Source organism: Zophobas morio, unplaced genomic scaffold (assembly GCF_036711695.1).
Source record: "Zophobas morio isolate AGI-343-1 ecotype UQ-CSIRO unplaced genomic scaffold, CSIRO_AGI_Zmor_V1 ptg000027l, whole genome shotgun sequence".
NCBI classification, from domain to species: Eukaryota; Metazoa; Arthropoda; class Insecta; order Coleoptera; family Tenebrionidae; genus Zophobas; species Zophobas morio.
Genome location: NW_026972132.1, coordinates 34,774 through 56,194, shown reverse-complemented (window position 1 = coordinate 56,194; position 21,421 = coordinate 34,774). Strand labels below are relative to the sequence as shown.

Genomic DNA, 21,421 nt, shown 5'->3' with positions numbered 1-21,421 from the left:
GTATTCTTGAATTTTTGAAATTTTAAATTATTCAATTCTTGGAATTTTCGATTGTTAGATTTTTGGTTCTTGGATTTTCGGATTCTTATTTTTTTCATAGACACGTGTTTCTTTGAATTCCTGGATTCTATAATTTTTGAATTCTTGAATTATTGATTTTTATATTCTTGAATTTTTGAATTTTTGTATACTTCAATCTTTAAATCCTGAACTTCTCGGATAGTCAAATTGTTCCTTGAATTCTTCAATTTTTTTATTCTTGAATTCTTAGATCCTTCTTTTGCTGGTATACCAGATTTGGTTGATCCTTGATATCCTGAATTCTTGAATTTTTGAATTCCTGAATTCTTGATTGTATTTTGGTTTCATGAATTCTTGGATTCTTGAATTCTTAGATACTTGGTTCCTCGAGTTTTTGGATTCCTGGAATTTTGGTTTCTTGGATTCGTGAATTCTTGGATAATTAATTTGATCCTTGAATTCAAGAGTTGTTGAATATCTAAATTCTTGGAAATCGAAATTCCTGGATTCTTGAATTCGTGAATTTTTGATATTTTAAAGTTATTGAATTCTTGAAATTTTCGATTGTTAGATTTTTGGGTCTTAGATTTTTGGATTCTTATTTCTTTCCACGGACACGTGTTTATTGAATTCTTGGATTGTATAATTTTTGAATTCCTAAATTATGGCTTTTTTATTTTTTAATTTTTGGATACTTCAATCCTTAAATCCTGAAATTCACAGATAATTAATTTGTTCTTCGAATTCTTCAATTCTTTGATTCTTAAATTCTTAAATCCTTAGAACCTCGAATTCTTAGATCCTTGTTTCCTGGTATATCCAATTTATGCGATCCTTGATTTCCTCGATTCTTGAATTTTTGAATTCCTGACTGTATTTTGATTTCGTGGATTGTTGGATTTTCGAATTCTGGGATTCTTGAATTTCAAAACTTTGCGTTTTCCATTTACAAATTTTTTAGTTTTGGCATTTTAGAGTCGTAAAACTTGTATGAATTTTGCATTATTCTTTCTTTTTTTGTCAGCAACTATCTGATCGGATGATTATATGATTTTTTCGTCTTGAACTGGTTCCGGAAGAATAAAGTTCGTTAAACCTTCATGAATAAACCTTGTAATGGTATTATTTTTTGTCTTTTCCAAAGCTTTCGTGCTAATTAAGTACGAAGTGCCACATTTTTCACTGGAGAAATTACCAAACAACAAAATGCGACATAACGTCCACATGAATTGGTTGTTTTAATTGCTTGCTTTGTTTTAAATACTCTCATGTCTCAGTCGTCGGCACCACGAAAAATTCCACAGTATTACCAACCAAAATTATTCAACGACCTCATCGCAAAAATCCAACCACAAATAAAACGCTCAATTCGTGTTTATAAATTTATTAAAACTACAATACTGTTTGAACACCCTTAATTAATCAAAAGCCTCTTCCTCCGAAACTTTCGAAAACATATTATTAATAATGTGTTGCAGCACCAAACCCAGACCCTTCTCATACCCCGACCGAACATCAGCAAACACTTCGTTGGAATTCTCATTCAAAACCTTATTCACATTATCCCCCAACTGCTTATCCCCATTAAACAAATTCTCAAAATCGAACGAAACGAAATCCGGCTCGAGGGACAACTTGTTGGAAACGAACTTGAAGTACGTTTTCCCATTCTTTGGCTCCTCTTCGTAGTCAAAACGCACCACCACTTTGATATTCCCTGAAGAAAACCCGGTAAACACAGACACCAAAATAATTTTTAGTACTCACTCAGAATTATAGTACTGGATCCTGACCCGACTATCGGCAGCAGCAGGATTTTCCCGTTCAACTCGTAGTCGCATAGCATCTTAATTTCGGGAATCAACCCTTTCCCATGGGCGAACTTCCCCTCAAAGTCGAACCCGAACTCGTCCACTTTGGCTTCGCTAATCCCGTACAGTTTACAGTTTTTGAAATTTTGCTCCACGTTGACCACCGACTGGGATCCGGCTCCGATTTTCAGTTCCGAGATTTCCAGGGGGGCGAAACTGGCCAGGCCGATTTGGGAGTAGTACTTGGTGGCTTGGTTAACCCCGATTTGGGCCGCCTCCAAAAAACACTTGTCGATGTTGGGGTCTTTGCGGCTGCATTTTTTGAAATTGGGGGCTAGAACGACAAAATTGTCCGAAAAAGGGGTAAAATCGGGCTAGGACTTACGAAATTTGGAGGCTTGGGTGCACACTAACGAGACCAACAACGCTAGGACGAACTTCATGGCTGAACTAATCGTGGTAGGAAAGAAACGGTGCGTTTTTATAGCGCGTTTTTGGTTGTTGTTAATCTGATTATAATGCCTAGGTTAATTTATTCGTGGCTCCTGTCAAAAGAACCCTGTTTACAATTCAAAATTTTTTTTAGTTGAAAAAATTTACAGTGACTGGCAGCTCAGGCTTGTTAAACCGGTTTCATCAACAATTATTCTAGGAACTTTTGCTTGAAGGTTCCAGGTAATAAAAGCAATTAGACGCTCTGCTGGAAAATTATACTCCCAAATGGTTGGCGACGTGTGTTCCAAATACCCTTGAAACCAGTTCCACCTGTAAAATGAACACTAACGACCTCTCAATTAAAACAAATACAGGAATGTGGAACACGAATGAAACACCGCAGTGATTTTGTGGATGATTTTATTCGAAGCGCTTTCACTGTCCACCGGAGTAGTCGAAAGCTTCCTCCATGAATTTTTCGTTTCGGTTTTTATTTTCTTTATTGTTTTTATTTTTTTCAGTGTCCTAATTTTGTAATCTATCTTTTTTCAATCTGCAATTTTTTTGTTTCACGATTTTTAGTTTTCCAATATTTCACTTTTTCGTTTCAACTGTTCTTCGGTTTGAAAGTTTTTGATTTTTACATTTTTGGTTTTGAAATTTCTCGTTTTTTCAGTTTTCCGATTTTATAATTTTTCAACTTTTAATTTTTCGGTTTTTCGATTTCTCGAATCAAAAAATGGAAATTTTAAAAAATCTAGAAATTGTAAAAAATTAACAAACTTAAAAATCTAAAAAGTGCAAAATTCAAAAAACGAAAATGAAACAACGGAAAATCGGACTATTGTGAAATCCAAAAACTTGAAAATTATAAATTGATAAATCGAAGAGTAGAAAATCAAAAAATCGAAAAATTTAAAAACAAAATATTTAAAACCGAAAAATCTAAAAACTGGAAGGTCGAAAAATCGAAACAGAAATCGAAAAACTGAAAATTGAAAAATTTAAAAACGAAAAATAGAAAAATCGAAAAATGAAAAATTTTAACAATCGAAAAATCTAAAACCGAGAAGTCGAAAAATGGTAAGACTGAGAAATGGAAACACATGAAAAGACATAAAAATCTAAGTCAAAAATTGGAAGAACTGAAAAATCGGAAAATCAAGAAATCGAAAAATCTAAAATTTTAAAATTGAAAAATTAAAATTTTGAAACAAAATCCAAAAAACGAAATATCGAGAATTACAGAACATAATATTGGATAATTGCGAAATCCAAAAACTGGATAATTAAAAATTCTTAAAACACCGAAAACACGAAATTTAAAAACAGAAAAACCGAGAAATCACCAAATCGATAATTCCAAACTTTAAAAAAATTGCAAAAATTGAAAAATCGGTAAATGGAAGAATCGAAAAAGAGAAAAATTGAGAAATTTCAAAATTCCAAAACTGAAATTACGAAAAATTGGGAAATCAAAAAATTCAGAAACTGAAATGTCCAGAAGTCGAAAACTTAAAAAATCGAGAAATCAAAAAGTCAAAAATTGAGAAATCAAAATAGGCCAAAATTGAAAAATTGAATCGTTAAAAATTGAAAATTTTCAAATTTCAAAAAAAAAACGAAAAATGGAAATATTGAACATACAAAAAATTGAAATCTCGATAAATAAAAGAATAGAAAAATGAAAAAATTGACAAAATGATAAATCGAACAAATAACAAACCAAAAAGTCGACATCAAAAACCGATAAAATTTAAAATTTTTAAATTCGAGTAACTGAAAAATCGCGAAATCGAGAAATAGAAAAATCTAAAATTTTAAAAATTGAAAATCTAAAATATAGAAAATTTGGAAAATCGAGAAATCAAGAAATCGAAAATTCAAATTAAATCGAAAAACTGAAAAATCGAGAAATTGAAAAATTCCAAAACTTAAATGACGAAAAATTGGAAAATCGAAATCTGCAATTTTTTTGTTTCACGATTTTTAGTTTTCCAACATTTCACTTTTTCGTTTCTACAGTTCTTCGGTTTGAAAATTTTCGATTTTTATTTTTGGTATTGAAATTTCTCGCTTTTTCAGTTTTCCGATGTTTTAATTTTTCAACTTTTAATTTTTCGGTTTTTCGATTTCTCGAATCAAAAAATGGAAAAATAAAATGAAAACTTTCAAAAATCTAGAAATTGTAAAAAATTAACAAATTTAAAAGTCTAAAAAGTGCAAAATTCAAAAAACGAAAATGAAAGAACGGAAAATCGGACAATTGTGAAATCCAAAAACTTGAAAATTAAAAAATTAAAACATCGAAATATCCAAAACTTTAAATTTAAGAGACGAAAAATCGAAGAATAACTAAATCGAAAATTCAAAATTTAAGAAAATCGCAAAATTGAAGAATCGAAAAACTGAAAACTCGAGTACTTGAAAAATTCTCAAAGTAAAATGACGAAAAATTGGGAAATCGAACCCTCAAAGATCGAGAAAACGAAAAGTCAAGAAATCAAAAATTGAAAAACCCAAATACGCAAAAATGGAAAAATCGAACAGTTAAATCTCGATATATAGAAAAATAGAAAAATTAAAAAATCGAAAAATCAAAAATTTAAGAACCTAAAAATCTCAAGCCGAGAAGTGAAAAGTCGACATCAAAAGCCGATAAAGTTAAAAAATCAAAAATTCGAAGAACTGAAAAATCGCGAAATGGAGAAATAGAAAAATCTAAAATTTAAAAAAAATAATTTTAATATAGAAAAAATTGAAAAATCGAGAAATTGGAAAATCGAAAAACAGAAAACCCAGAAGTCAAAAAGTCGAAACAACTAAAAATCTGAAAACTGAAACATCCAGAGATCGAAACCTGAAAACATCAAAAAGTCGAAAAATCTAAAAATTGAGGAATTGAAATAGAGCAAAAACGGAAAAATCGAACAGTTAATAATCGAAAAATTGAAAAATTTAATATTAAAATTGAGGAATCAAAAAGGCGAAACATTGAAATCTCGATAAATCGAAAAGTAGAAAAACCAAAAATCGAAAAATTTAAAAACAAAAAATCTAAAAACTGAAAGGTCGAAAAATCGAAACAGAAACCGAAAAACTGAAAAGTGAAAAATTTAAAAACGAAAAATAGAAAAATCGAAAAATGAAAAATTTTAACAATCGAAAAATTGCAAATCGAAAAATCCAAAAACCGAGAAGTCGAAAAATGGTAAGACTGAGAAATGGAAACACATGAAAAGACAGAAAAATCTAAGTCAAAAATTGGAAGAACTGAAAAATCGGATAATCAAGAAATCGAAAAATTTTAAATTTTAAAAATGAAAAATCAAAATTTTGAAACATGGAAATTGGAGAAATTGAAACATCGAAAAACCGAAAAATTAAAAAATCTATAATTAAAAAATCGAAAAATTGTAAAATCCAAAAAACGAAATATCGGGAATTACAGAACATAATATTGGATAATTGCGAAATCCAAAAACTGGATAATTAAAAATTTTTAAAACACCGAAAACACGAAATTTAAAAACAGAAAAACCGAGAAATCACCAAATCGATAATTCCAAACTTTAAAAAAATTGCAAAAATTGAAAAATCGGTAAATGGAAGAATCGAAAAAGAGAAAAATTGAGAAATTTCAAAATTCCAAAACTGAAATTACGAAAAATTGGGAAATCAAAAAATTCAGAAACTGAAATGTCCAGAAGTCGAAAACTTAAAAAATCGAGAAATCAAAAAGTCAAAAATTGAGAAATCGAAATAGGCCAAAATTGAAAAATTGAAGCGTTAAAAATTGAAAAATTTAAAATTTCAAAAAAAAACGAGAAATGGAAATATTGAACATTCAAAAAATTGAAATCTCGATAAATAAAAGAATAGAAAAATGAAAAAATTGACAAAATGATAAATCGAACAAATAACAAACCAAAAAGTCGACATCAAAAACCGATAAAATTTAAAATTTTTAAATTCGAGTAACTGAAAAATTGCGAAATCGAGAAATAGAAAAATCTAAAATTTTAAAAATTGAAAATCTAAAATATAGAAATTTTGGAAAATCGAGAAATCAAGAAATCGAAAATTCAAATTAAATCGAAAAAATGAAAAATCGAGAAATTGAAAAATTCCAAAATTTAAATGACGAAAAATTGGAAAATCGAAATCTGCAATTTTTTTGTTTCACGATTTTTAGTTTTCCAACATTTCACTTTTTCGTTTCTACAGTTCTTCGGTTTGAAAATTTTCGATTTTTATTTTTGGTTTTGAAATTTCTCGCTTTTTCAGTTTTCCGATGTTTTAATTTTTCAACATTTAATTTTTCGGTTTTTCGATTTCTCGAATCAAAAAATGGAAAAATAAAATGAAAACTTTCAAAAATCTAGAAATTGTAATAAATTAACAAACTTAAAAGTCTAAAAAGTGGAAAATTCAAAAAACGAAAATGAAAGAACGGAAAATCGGACAATTGTGAAATCCAAAAACTTGAAAATTAAAAAATTATAACATCGAAATATCCAATACTTAAAATTTAAAAAACGAAAAATCGAAGAATAACTAAATCGAAAATTCAAAATTTAAGAAAATCGCAAAATTGAAGAATCGAAAAACTGAAAAATCGGGTACTTGAAAAATTCTCAAAGTAAAATGACGAAAAACTGGGAAATCGAACCCTCAAACGATCGAGAAAGCGAAAAGTCAAGAAATCAAAAATTGAAAAACCGAAATACGCAAAAATGGAAAAATCGAACAGTTAAATCTCGATACACAGAAAAATAGAAAAATTAAAAAATCGAAAAATCAAGAATTGAAGAATCCAAAAATCCAAAGCCGAGAAATGAAAAGTCGACATCAAAAACCGATAAAGTTAAAAATTCAAAAATTCGAAGAACTGAAAAATCGCGAAATGGAGAAATAGAAAAATTTGAAATTTAAAAAAATAATTTTAATGTAGAAAAATTGAAAAATCGAGAAATTGGAAAATCGAAAAACAGAAAACCCAGAAGTCAAAAAGTCGAAACAACGAAAAATCTGAAAACTGAAACATCCAAAGATCGAAACCTCAAAACATCAAAAAGTCGAATAATATAAAATTTAATATTAAAATTGAGGAATCAAAAAGGCGAAACATTGAAATCTCGATAAATCGAAAAGTAGAAAAACCAAAAATCGAAAAATTTAAAAACAAAAAATCTAAAAACTGAAAGGTCGAAAAATCGAAACAGAAACCGAAAAACTGAAAATTGAAAAATTTAAAAACCAAAAATAGAAAAATCGAAAAATGAAAAATTTTAACAATCGAAAAATCGAAAACCGAGAAGTCGAAACATGGTAAGACTGAGAAATGGAAACACATGAAAAGACAGAAAAATCTAAGCCAAAAATTGGAAGAACTGACAAATCGGATAATCAAGAAATCGAAAAATTTAAAATTTTAAAATTGAAAAATTAAAATTTTGAAACAAAATCCAAAAAATGAAATATCGAGAATTACAGAACATAATATTGGATAATTGCGAAATCCAAAAAGTGGATAATTAAAAATTTTTAAAACACCGAAAACACGAAATTTAAAAACAGAAAAACCGAGAAATCACCAAATCGATAATTCCAAACTTTAAAAAAATTGCAAAAATTGAAAAATCGGTAAATGGAAGAATCGAAAAAGAGAAAAATTGAGAAATTTCAAAATTCCAAAACTGAAATTACGAAAAATTGGGAAATCAAAAAATTCAGAAACTGAAATGTCCAGAAGTCGAAAACTTAAAAAATCGAGAAATCAAAAAGTCAAAAATTGAGAAATCGAAATAGGCCCAAATTGAAAAATTGAAGCGTTAAAAATTGAAAATTTCAAATTTCAAAAAAAAAACGAGAAATGGAAATATTGAACATTCAAAAAATTGAAATCTCGATAAATAAAAGAATATAAAAATGAAAAAATTGAGAAACTGCTAAATCGAACAAATAAGAAACCAAAAAGTCGACATCAAAAACCGATAAAATTTAAAATTTTTAAATTCGAGTAACTGAAAAATCGCGAAATCGAGAAATAGAAAAATCTAAAATTTTAAAAATTGAAAATCTAAAATATCGAAATTTTGGAAAATCGAGAAATCAAGAAATCGAAAATTCAAATTAAATCGAAAAACTGAAGAATCGAGAAATTGAAAAATTCCAAAACTTAAATGACGAAAAATTGGAAAATCGAAATCCGCAATTTTTTTGTTTCACGATTTTTAGTTTTCAATACTTCACTTTTTCGTTTCTACAGTTCTTCGGTTTGAAAATTTTCGATTTCTACTTTTTTGGTTTTGAAATTTCCCGTGTTTTCAGTTTTTCGATTTTTTAATTTTTCAACTTTTAATTTTTCGGTTTTTCGATTTGTCGAATTGAAAAATGGAAAAATAAAATGAAAACTTTAAAAAATCTAGAAATTGTAAAAAATTAGCAAACTTAAAAGTCTAAAAAGTGCAAATTTCAACAAACGAAAATGAAAGAACGGAAAATCGGACAATTGTGAAATCCAAAAACTTGAAAATTAAATAATTAAAACATTGAAATATCCAATACTTAAAATTTGAAAAACGAAAAATCGAAGAATAACTAAATCGAAAATTCAAAATTTAAGAAAATCGCAAAATTGAAGAATCGAAAAACTGAAAAATCGAGTACTTGAAAAATTCTCAAAGTAAAATGACGAAAAATTGGGAAATCGAACCCTCAAAGATCGAGAAAGCGAAAAGTCAAGAAATCAAAAATTATAAAACCGAATACGCAAAAATGGAAAAATCGAACAGTTAAATCTCGATACATAGAAAAATAGAAAAATTAAAAAATCAAAAAATCAAGAATTGAAGAACCCAAAAATCTAAAGCCGAGAAATGAAAAGTCGACATCAAAAACCGATGAAGTTAAAAATTCAAAAATTCGAAGAACTGAAAAATCGCGAAATGGAGAAATAGAAAAATTTGAAATTTAAAAAAAATAATTTTAATATAGAAAAATTGAAAAATCGAGAAATTGGAAAATCGAAAAACGGAAAACCCAGAAGTCGAAAAATCGAAACAACGAAAAATCTGAAAACTGAAACATCCAGAGATCAAAACATCGAGAAATCGAAAAGCCGAAAAATCTAAAAATTGAGAAATTGAACTAGAGCAAAAACGGAAAAATGGAACAGTTAATAATCGAAAAATTGAGAAATTGAACTAGGGCAAAAACGGAAAAATCGAACAATTAATAATCGAAAAATTTAAAAATTTAATATTAAAATTGAAGAATTGAGCAATCAAAAAATCGAAACATTGAAATCTCCATAAATCGAAGAGTAGAAAAATCAAAAAATCGAAAAATTTAAAAACAAAATATTTAAAACCGAGAAATCTAAAAACTGGAAGGTCGAAAAATCGAAACAGAAATCGAAAAACTGAAAATTGAAAAATTTAAAAACGAAAAATAGAAAAATCGAAAAACGAAAAATTTTAACAATCGAAAAATCGCAAACCGAGAAGTCGAAAAATTGTAAGACTGAGAAATGGAAACACATGAAAAGACAGAAAAATCTAAGCCAAAAATTGGAAGAACTGACAAGTCGGATAATCAAGAAATCGAAAAATCTAAAACTTTAAAATTGAAAAATAAAAATTTTGAAACAAAATCCAAAAAACGAAATATCGGGAATTTCAGAACATAATATTGGATAATTGCGAAATCCAAAAACTGGATAATTAAAAATTTTTAAAACACCGAAGACACGATATTTAAAAACAGGAAAACCGAGAAATCACCAAATCGATAATTCCAAACTTTAAAAGAATCGCAAAAATTGAAAAATCGGTAAATGGAAGAATCGAAAAAGAGAAAAATTGAGAAATTTCAAAATTCCAAAACTGAAATTACGAAAAATTGGGAAATCAAAAAATTCAGAAACTGAAATGTCCAGAAGTCGAAAATTTAAAAAATCGAGAAATCAAAAATCGAGAAAGTCAAAAATTGAGAAATCGAAATAGGCCCAAATGGAAAAATTGAAGCGTTAAAAATTGAAAATTTTCAAATTTCAAAAAAAAATGAGAAATGGAAATATTGAACATTCAAAAAATTGAAATCTCGATAAATAAAAGAATAGAAAAATGCAAAAATTGACAAACTGATAAATCGAACAAATAAAAAACCAAAAAGTCGACATCAAAAACCGATAAAATTTAAAATTTTTAAATTCGAATAACTGAAAAATCGCGAAATCGAGAAATAGAAAAATCTAAAATTTTAAAAATTGAAAATCTAAAATATAGAAATTTTGGAAAATCGAGAAATCAAGAAATCGAAAATTCAAATTAAATCGAAAAAATAAAAAATCGAGAAATTGAAAAATTCCAAAACTTAAATGACGAAAAATTGGAAAATCGAAATCTGCAATTTTTTTGTTTCACGATTTTTAGTTTTCCAGTATTTCACTTTTTCGTTTCTACAGTTGTTCGGTTTGAAAATTTTCGATATCTACTTTTTTGGTTTTGAAATTTCCCGTTTTTTCAGTTTTTCGATCTTTTAATTTTTCAACTTTTAATTTTTCGGTTTTTCGATTTGTCGAATTGAAAAATGGAAAAATAAAATGAAAACTTTAAAAAATCTAGAAATTGTAAAAAATTAGCAAACTTAAAAGTCTAAAAAGTGCAAATTTCAACAAACGAAAATGAAAGAACGGAAAATCGGACAATTGTGAAATCCAAAAACTTGATAATTAAAAAATTAAAACATCGAAATATCCAAAACTTAAAATTTAAAAAACGAAAAATCGAAGAATAACCAAATCGAAAATTCAAAATTTAACAAAATCGCAAAATTGAAGAATCGAAAAACTGAAAAATCGAGTACTTGAAAAATTCTCAAAGTAAAATGACGAAAAATTGGGAAATCGAACCCTGAAAGGATCGAGAAAGCGAAAAGTCAAGAAATCAAAAATTGAAAAACCGAAATACGCAAAAATGGAAAAATCGAACAGTTAAATCTCGATATATAGAAAATTAGAAAAATTAAAAAATCGAAAAATCAAAAATTGAAGAACCCAAAAATCTAAAGCCGAGAAATGAAAAGTCGACATCAAAAACCAATAAAGTTAAAAAATCAAAAATTCGAAGAACTGAAAAATCGCGAAATGGAGAAATAGAAAAATCTAAAATTAAAAAAAAATAATTTTAATATAGAAAAATTAAAAAATCGAGAAATTGGAAAATCGAAACACGGAAAACCCTGAAGTCAAAAAGTCGAAACAACGAAAAATCTTAATACTGAAACATCCAGAGATCGAAACCTCAAAACATCGAAAAGTCGAAAATCTAAAAATTGAGAAATTGAACTAGAGCAAAAACGGAAAAATCGAACAGTTAATAATCGAAAAATTGAAAAATTTAATATTAAAATTGAAGAATTGAGCAATCAAAAAATCGAAACATTTAAAAACAAAATATTTAAAACCGAGAAATCTAAAAGTCGAAAAATCGAAACAGAAATCGAAAAACTGAAAATTGAAAAATTTAAAAACGAAAAATAGAAAAATCGAAAAATGAAAAATTTTAACAATCGAAAAATCGAAAACCGAGAAGTCGAAAAATGGTAAGACTGAGAAATGGAAACACATGAAAAGACAGAAAAATCTAAGCCAAAAATTGGAAGAACTGACAAATCGGATAATCAAGAAATCGAAAAATCTAAAACATTAAAATTGAAAAATTAAAATTTTGAAACAAAATCCAAAAAATGAAATATAGGGAATTGCGGAACATAATATTGGATAATTGCGAAATGCAAAAACTGGATAATTAAAAATTTTTAAAACACCGAAAACACGAAATTTAAAAACAGGAAAACCGAGAAATCACCAAATCGATAATTCCAAACTTTAAAAAAACTGCAAAAATTGAAAAATCGGTAAATGTAAGAATCGAAAAAGAGAAAAATTGCGAAATTCCAAAATTCCAAAACTGAAATTACGAAAAATTGGGAAATCAAAAAATTCAGAAACTGAAATGTCCAGAAGTCGAAAATTTAAAAAATCGAGAAATCAAAAAGTCAAAAATTGAGAAATCGAAATAGGCCAAAATTGAAAAATTGAAGCGTTAAAAATTGAAAAATTTAAAATTTCAAAAAAAAACGAGAAATGGAAATATTGAACATTCAAAAAATTGAAATCTCGATAAATAAAAGAATAGAAAAATGCAAAAATTGACAAACTGATAAATCGAACAAATAAAAAACTAAAAAGTCGACATCAAAAACCGACAAAATTTAAATTTTTTAAATTCGAATAACTGAAAAATCGCGAAATCGAGAAATAGAAAAATCTAAAATTTAAAAATTGAAAATTTAAAATATAGAAAATTTGTAAAATCGAGAAATCAAGAAATCGAAAATTCAAATTAAATCGAAAAACTGAAAAATCGAGAAATTGAAAAATTCCAAAACTTAAATGACGAAAAATTGGAAAATCGAAATCTGCAATTTTTTTGTTTCACGATTTTTAGTTTTCCAATATTTCACTTTTTCGTTTCTACAGTTCTCCGGTTTGAAAATTTTCGATTTCTACTTTTTTGGTTTTGAAATTTCCCGTTTTTTTAGTTTTTCGATTTTTTAATTTTTCAACGTTTAATTTTTCGGTTTTTCGATTTGTCGAATCGAAAAATGGAAAAATAAAATGAAAAGTTTAAAAAATCTAGAAATTGTAAAAAATTAACAAACTTAAAAGTCTAAAAAGTGCAAAATTCAAAAAACGAAAATGAAAGAACTGAAAATCGGACAATTGTGAAATCCAAAAACTTGAAAATTAAATAATTAAAACATCGAAATATTCAATACTTAAAATTTGAAAAACGAAAAATCGAAGAATAACTAAAGCGAAAATTCAAAATTTAAGAAAATCGCAAAATTGAAGAAGCGAAAAACTGAAAAATCGAGTACTTGAAAAATTCTCAAAGTAAAATGACGAAAAATTGGGAAATCGAACCCTCAAAGGATCGAGAAAGCGAAAAGTCAAGAAATCAAAAATTGAAAAACCGAATACGCAAAAAAGGAAAAATCGAATAGTTAAATCTCGATACATAGAAAAATAGAAAAATTAAAAAATCGAAAAATCAAGAATTGAAGAACCCAAAAATCTAAAGCCGAGAAATGAAAAGTCGACATCAAAAACCGATAAAGTTAAAAATTTAAAAATTCGAAGAACTGAAAAATCGCGAAATGGAGAAATAGAAAAATTTAAAATTTAAAAAAAATAATTTTAATATAGAAAAATTGAAAAATCGAAAAATTGGAAAATCGAAAAACGGAAAACCCAGAAGTCAAAAACTCGAAACAACGAAAAATCTGAAAACTGAAACATCCAGAGATCGAAACCTCAAAACATCGAAAAGTCGAAAAATCTAAAAATTGAGAAATTGAACTAGAGCAAAAACGGAAAAATCGAACAGTTAATAATCGAAAAATTGAAAAATTTAATATTAAAATTGAAGAATTCAGCAATCAAAAAATCGAAACATTGAAATCTCGATAAATCGAAGAGTGGAAAAATCGAAAAATCGAAAAATTTAAAAACAAAATATTTAAAACCGAGAAATCTAAAGGTCAAAAAATCGAAACAGAAATCGAAAAACTGAAAATTGAAAAATTTAAAAACGAAAAATAGAAAAATCGAAAAATGAAAAATTTTAACAATCGAAAAATCGAAAACCGAGAAGTCGAAAAATGGTAAGACTGGGAAATGGAAACACATGAAAAGACAGAAAAATCTAAGCCAAAAATTGGAAGAACTGACAAATCGGATAATCAAGAAATCGAAAAATCTAAAACATTAAAATTGAAAAATTAAAATTTTGAAACGAAATCCAAAAAATGAAATATAGGGAATTTCAGAACATAATATTGGGTAATTGCGAAATCAAAAAACTGGATAAGTTAAAATTTTTAAAACACCGAAAACACGAAATTTAAAAACAGAAAAATCGAGAAATCACCAAATCGATAATTCCTAACTTTAAAAAAATCGCAAAAATTGAAAAATCGGTAAATGGAAGAATCGAAAAAGAGAAAAATTGAGAAATTTCAAAATTCCAAAACTGAAATTATGAAAAATTGGGAAATCCAATAATTCAGAAACTGAAATGTCCAGAAGTCGAAAACTTAAAAAATCGAGAAATCAAAAAGCCAAAAATTGAGAAATCGAAATACGCCCAAATTGAAAAATTGAAACGTTAAAAATTGAAAATTTTCAAATTTCAAAAAAAAAAACGAGAAATGGAAATATTGAACATTCAAAAAATTGAAATCTCGATAAATAAAAGAATAGAAAAATGCAAAAATTGAGAAACAGATAAATCGAACAAAAAAAACCCAAAAAGTCGACATCAAAAACCGATAAAATTTAAAATTTTTAAATTCGAGTAACTGAAAAATCGCGAAATCGAGAAATAGAAAAATCTAAAATTTTAAAAATTGAAAATCTAAAATATAGAAAATTTGGAAAATCGAGAAATCAAGAAATCGAAAATTCAAATTAAATCGAAAAACTGAAAAATCGAGAAATTGAAAAATTCCAAAACTGAAATGACCAAAAATTGGAAAATCGAAATCTGCAATTTTTTTGTTTCACGATTTTTAGTTTTCCAATATTTCACTTTTTCGTCTCTACAGTTCTTCGGTTTGAAAATTTTCGATTTCTACTTTTTTGGTTTAGAAATTTCCCGTTTTTTCAGTTTTTCGATTTTTTAATTTTTCAACTTTTAATTTTTCGGTTTTTCGATTTGTCGAATCGAAAAATGGAAAAATAAAATGAAAAGTTTAAAAAATGTAGAAATTGTAAAAAATTAACAAACTTAAAAGTCTAAAAAGTGCAAAATTCAAAAAACGAAAATGAAAGAACGGAAAATCGGACAATTGTGAAATCCAAAAACTTGAATACTTGAATACTTAAAATTTGAAAAACGAAAAATCGAAGAATAACTAAATCGAAAATTCAAAATTTAAGAAAATCGCAAAATTGAAGAATCGAAAAACTGAAAAATAGAGTACTTGAAAAATTCTCAAAGTAAAATTTAAAATTAAAATAAAATAATTTTAATATAGAAAAATTGAAAAATCGAAAAATTGGAAAATCGAAAAACGGAAAACCCAGAAGTCAAAAACTCGAAACAACGAAAAATCTGAAAACTGAAACATCCAGAGATCGAAACATCAAAACATCGAAAAGTCGAAAAATCTAAAAATTGAGAAATTGAACTAGAGCAAAAACGGAAAAATCGAACAGTTAATAATCGAAAAATTGAAAAATTTAATATTAAAATTGAAGAATTCAGCAATCAAAAAATCGAAACATTGAAATCTCGATAAATCGAAGAGTGGAAAAATCGAAAAATCGAAAAATTTAAAAACAAAATATTCAAAACCGAGAAGTCTAAAAACTGGAAGGTCGAAAAATCGAAACAGAAATGGAAAAACTGAAAATTGAAAAATTTAAAAACGGAAAATAGAAAAATCGAAAAATGAAAAATTTTAACAATCGAAAAATCTAAAACCGAGAAGTCGAAAAATGGTAAGACTGAGAAATGGAAACACATGAAAAGACAGAAAAATCTAAGTCAAAAATTGGAAGAACTGACAAATCGGATAATCAAGAAATCGAAAAATCTAAAACTTTAAAATTGAAAAATTAAAATTTTGAAACAAAATCCAAAAAACGAAATATCGGGAATTACAGAACATAATATTGGATAATTGCGAAATCCAAAAACTGGATAATTAAAAATTTTTAAAACACCGAAAACACGAAATTTAAAAACAGAAAACCGAGAAATCACCAAATCGATAATTCCAAACTTTAAAAAAATTGCAAAAATTGAAAAATCGGTAAATGGAAGAATCGAAAAAGAGAAAAATTGAGAAATTTCAAAATTCCAAAACTGAAATTACGAAAAATTGGGAAATCAAAAAATTCAGAAACTGAAACGTCCAAAACTCGAAAACTTAAAAACTCGAGAAATCAAAAAGTCAAAAATTGAGAAATCGAAATAGGCCCAAATTGAAAAATTGAAGCGTTAAAAATTGAAAATTTTCAAATTTCAAAAAAAAAACGAGAAATGGAAATATTGAACATTCAAAAAATTGAAATCTCGATAAATAAAAGAATAGAAAAATGAAAAAATTGAGAAACTGATAAATCGAACAAATAAAAAACCAAAAAGTCGACATCAAAAACCGATAAAATTTAAAATTTTTAAATTCGAATAACTGAAAAATCGCGAAATCGAGAAATAGAAAAATCTAAAATTTAAAAATTGAAAATTTAAAATATAGAAAATTTGTAAAATCGAGAAATCAAGAAATCGAAAATTCAAATTAAATCGAAAAACTGAAAAATCGAGAAATTTTCAACTTTTAATTTTTCGGTTTTTCGATTTGTCGAATTGAAAATTGGAAAAATAAAATGAAAACTCTAAAAAATCTAGAAATTGTAAAAAATTAATAAACTTAAAAGTCTAAAAAGTGGAAAATTCAAAAAACGAAAATGAAAGAACGGAAAATCGGACAATTCTGAAATCCAAAAACTTGAAAATTAAAAAATTAACACATCGAAATACCCAAAACTTAAAATTTAAAAAACGAAAAATCGAAGAATAACTAAATCGAAAATTCAAAATTTAAGAAAATCGCAAAATTGAAGAATCGAAAAACTGAAAAATCTAGTACTTGAAAAATTCTCATAGTAAAATTACGAAAAATTGGGAAATCGAACCCTCAAAAAATCGAAAAAGCGAAAAGTTAAGAAATCAAAAACTGAGAAATCGAAATACGCAAAAATGGAAAAATCGAACAGTTATATCTCGATACATAGAAAAATAGTAAAATTAAAAAATCGAAAAATCAAGAATTGAAAAATCCAAAAATTTAAAGCCGAGAAATGATAAGTCGACATCAAAAACCGATAAAGTTAAAAATTCAAAAATTCGAAGAACTGAAAAATCGCGAAATGGAGAAATAGAAAAATTTAAAATTTAAAAAAAATAATTTTGTATAGAAAAATTGAAAAATCGAGAAATTGGAAAATCGAAAAACGGAAAACCCGGAAGTCGAAAAATCGAAACAACGAAAAATCTGAAAACTGAAACATCCAGAGATCGAAACATCAAAACATCGAAAAGTCGAAAAATCTAAAAATTTAGAAATTGAACAAGAGCAAAAACGGAAAAATCGAACAGTTAATAATCGAAAAATTGAAAAATTTAATATTAAAATTGAAGAATTGAGCAATAAAAAAATCGAAACATTGAAATCTCGATAAATCGAAGAGTAGAAAAATCAAAAAATCGAAAAATTTAAAAACAAAATATTTAAAACCGAGAAATCTAAAAACTGGAAGGTCGAAAAATCGAAACAGAAATCGAAAAATTGAAAATTGAAAAATTTAAAAACGAAAAATAGAAAAATCGAAAAATCAAAATTAAAAATTTTGAAGAATAACTAAATCGAAAATTCAAAATTCAAGAAAATCGCAAAATTGAAGAATCGAAAAATTGAAAAATTGGATACTTCAAAAATTCTCAAAGTAAAATGACGAAAAATTGGGAAATCGAACCCTCAAAGGATCGAGAAAGCGAAAAGTCAAAAAATCAGAAATTGAAAAATCGAAATACGCAAAAATGGAAAAATCGAACAGTTAAATCTCGATACATAGAAAAATAGGAAAATTAAAAAATCGAAAAATCAAAAATTGAAGAACCCAAAAATCTAAAGCCGAGAAATGAAAAGTCGACATCAAATACCGATAAAGTTAAAAATTCAAAAATTCGAAGAACTGAAAAATCGCGAAATGGAGAAATAGAAAAATCTACAATTTTAAAAAAATAATTTTAATATAGAAAAAATTGAAAAATCGAGAAATTGGAAAATCGAAAAACAGAAAACTCAGAAGTCAAAAAGTCGAAACAACGAAAAATCTGAAAACTGAAACATCCAGAGATCGAAACCTCAAAACATCAAAAAGTCGAAAAATCTAAAAATTGAGGAATTGAAATAGAGCAAAAACGGAAAAATCGAACAGTTAAAAATCGAAAAATTGAAAAATTTAATATTAAAATTGAGGAATCAAAAAGTCGAAACATTGAAATCTCGATAAATCGAAAAGTAGAAAAACCAAAAATCGAAAAATTTAAAAACAAAAAATCTAAAAACTGAAAGGTCGAAAAATCGAAACAGAAACCGAAAAACTGAAAAGTGAAAAATTTAAAAACGAAAAATAGAAAAATCGAAAAATGAAAAATTTTAACAATCGAAAAATTGCAAATCGAAAAATCTAAAACCGAGAAGTCGAAAAATGGTAAGACTGAGAAATGGAAACACATGAAAAGACAGAAAAATCTAAGTCAAAAATTGGAAGAACTGAAAAATCGGATAATCAAGAAATCGAAAAATTTAAAATTTTAAAAATGAAAAATTAAAATTTTGAAACATGGAAATTGGAGAAATTGAAACATCGAAAAACCGAAAAATTAAAAAATCTATAATTAAAAAATCGAAAAATTGCAAAATCCAAAAAACGAAATATCGGGAATTACAGAACATAATATTGGATAATTGCGAAATCCAAAAACTGGATAATTAAAAATTTTTAAAACACCGAAAACACGAAATTTAAAAACAGAAAAAACCGAGAAAACACCAAATCGATAATTCCAAACTTTAAAAAAAATTGCAAAAATTGAAAAATCGGTAAATGGAAGAATCGAAAAAGAGAAAAATTGAGAAATTTCAAAATTCCAAAACTGAAATTACGAAAAATTGGGAAATCAAAAAATTGAGAAACTGAAATGTCCAGAAGTCGAAAACTTAAAAAATCGAGAAATCAAAAAGCCAAAAATTGAGAAATCGAAATACGCCCAAATTGAAAAATTGAAACGTTAAAAATTGAAAATTTTCAAATTTCAAAAAAAAAAACGAGAAATGGAAATATTGAACATTCAAAAAATTGAAATCTCGATAAATAAAAGAATAGAAAAATGCAAAAATTGAGAAACAGATAAATCGAACAAAAAAAAACCAAAAAGTCGACATCAAAAACCGATAAAATTTAAAATTTTTAAATTCGAGTAACTGAAAAATCGCGAAATCGAGAAATAGAAAAATCTAAAATTTTAAAAATTGAAAATCTAAAATATAGAAAATTTGGAAAATCGAGAAATCAAGAAATCGAAAATTCAAATTAAATCGAAAAACTGAAAAATCGAGAAATTGAAAAATTCCAAAACTTAAATGACGAAAAATTGGAAAATCGAAATCTGCAATTTTTTTGTTTCACGATTTTTAGTTTTCCAATATTTCACTTTTTCGTCTCTACAGTTCTTCGGTTTGAAAATTTTCGATTTCTACTTTTTTGGTTTAGAAATTTCCCGTTTTTTCAGTTTTTCGATTTTTTAATTTTTCAACTTTTAATTTTTCGGTTTTTCGATTTGTCGAATCGAAAAATGGAAAAATAAAATGAAAAGTTTAAAAAATCTAGAAATTGTAAAAAATTAACAAACTTAAAAGTCTAAAAAGTGCAAAATTCAAAAAACGAAAATGAAAGAACGGAAAATCGGACAATTGTGAAATCCAAAAACTTGAATACTTGAATACTTAAAATTTGAAAAACGAAAAATCGAAGAATAACTAAATCGAAAATTCAAAATTTAAGAAAATCGCAAAATTGAAGAATCGAAAAACTGAAAAATCGAGTACTTGAAAAATTCTCAAAGTAAAATTTAAAATTAAAAAAAAATAATTTTAATATAGAAAAATTGAAAAATCGAAAAATTGGAAAATCGAAAAACGGAAAACCCAGAAGTCAAAAACTCGAAACAACGAAAAATCTGAAAACTGAAACATCCAGAGATCGAAACCTCAAAACATCGAAAAGTCGAAAAATCTAAAAATTGAGAAATTGAACTAGAGCAAAAACGGAAAAATCGAACAGTTAATAATCGAAAAATTGAAAAATTTAATATTAAAATTGAAGAATTCAGCAATCAAAAAATCGAAACATTGAAATCTCGATAAATCGAAGAGTGGAAAAATCGAAAAATCGAAAAATTTAAAAACAAAATATTCAAAACCGAGAAGTCTAAAAACTGGAAGGTCGAAAAATCGAAACAGAAATGGAAAAACTGAAAATTGAAAAATTTAAAAACGAAAAATAGAAAAATCGAAAAATCAAAATTAAAAATTTTGAAGAATAACTAAATCGAAAATTCAAAATTTAAGAAAATCGCAAAATTGAAGAATCGAAAAATTGAAAAATTGGATACTTCAAAAATTCTCAAAGTAAAATGACGAAAAATTGGGAAATCGAACCCCCAAAGGATCGAGAAAGCGAAAAGTCAAGAAATCAAAAATTGAAAAACCAAAAAACAAATAAATGGAAAAATCGAACAGTTAAATCTCGATACATAGAAAAATAGGAAAATTAAAAAATCGAAAAATCAAAAATTGAAGAACCCAAAAATCTAAAGCCGAGAAATGAAAAGTCGACATCAAATACCGATAAAGTTAAAAATTCAAAAATTCGAAGAACTGAAAAATCGCGAAATGGAAAAATTTAAAAATTTAAAATTTAAAAAAAATTATTTTAATATAGAAAAATTGAAAAATCGAGAAATTGGAAAATCGAAAAACAGAAAACTCAGAAGTCAAAAAGTCGAAACAACGAAAAATCTGAAAACTGAAACATCCAGAGATCGAAACCTCAAAACATCGAAAAGTCGAAAAATCTAAAAATTGAGAAATTGAACTAGAGCAAAAACGGAAAAATCGAACAGTTAATAATCGAAAAATTGTAAAATTTAATATTAAAATTGAAGAATTGAGCAATCAAAAAATCGAAACATTTAAAAACAAAATATTTAAAACCGAGAAATCTAAAGGTCGAAAAATCGAAACAGAAATCGAAAAACTTAAAATTGAAAAATTTAAAAACGAAAAATAGAAAAATCGAAAAATGAAAAATTTTAACAATCGAAAAATCGAAAACCGAGAAGTCGAAAAATGGTAAGACTGAGAAATGGAAACACATGAAAAGACAGAAAAATCTAAGCCAAAAATTGGAAGAACTGACAAATCGGATAATCAAGAAATCGAAAAAT

The 21,421-nt window shown here is 26.3% G+C and overlaps 1 protein-coding gene across 1 annotated transcript; it reads right to left on the bottom strand.

The window, feature by feature from the left end:
- Positions 1-1,389: 1,389 nt before the first annotated feature.
- On the bottom strand, positions 1,390-2,368 carry LOC135136831 (protein takeout-like). Its single transcript, XM_064066257.1, has 3 exons — positions 2,218-2,368; positions 1,789-2,166; positions 1,390-1,738 (listed from the first exon to the last, which is right to left on the bottom strand). The coding sequence occupies exons 1-3, from the start codon at positions 2,273-2,275 to the stop codon at positions 1,440-1,442; spliced, it is 735 nt and encodes a 244-aa protein (XP_063922327.1). The 5' UTR covers positions 2,276-2,368; the 3' UTR covers positions 1,390-1,439.
- Positions 2,369-21,421: the final 19,053 nt, after the last annotated feature.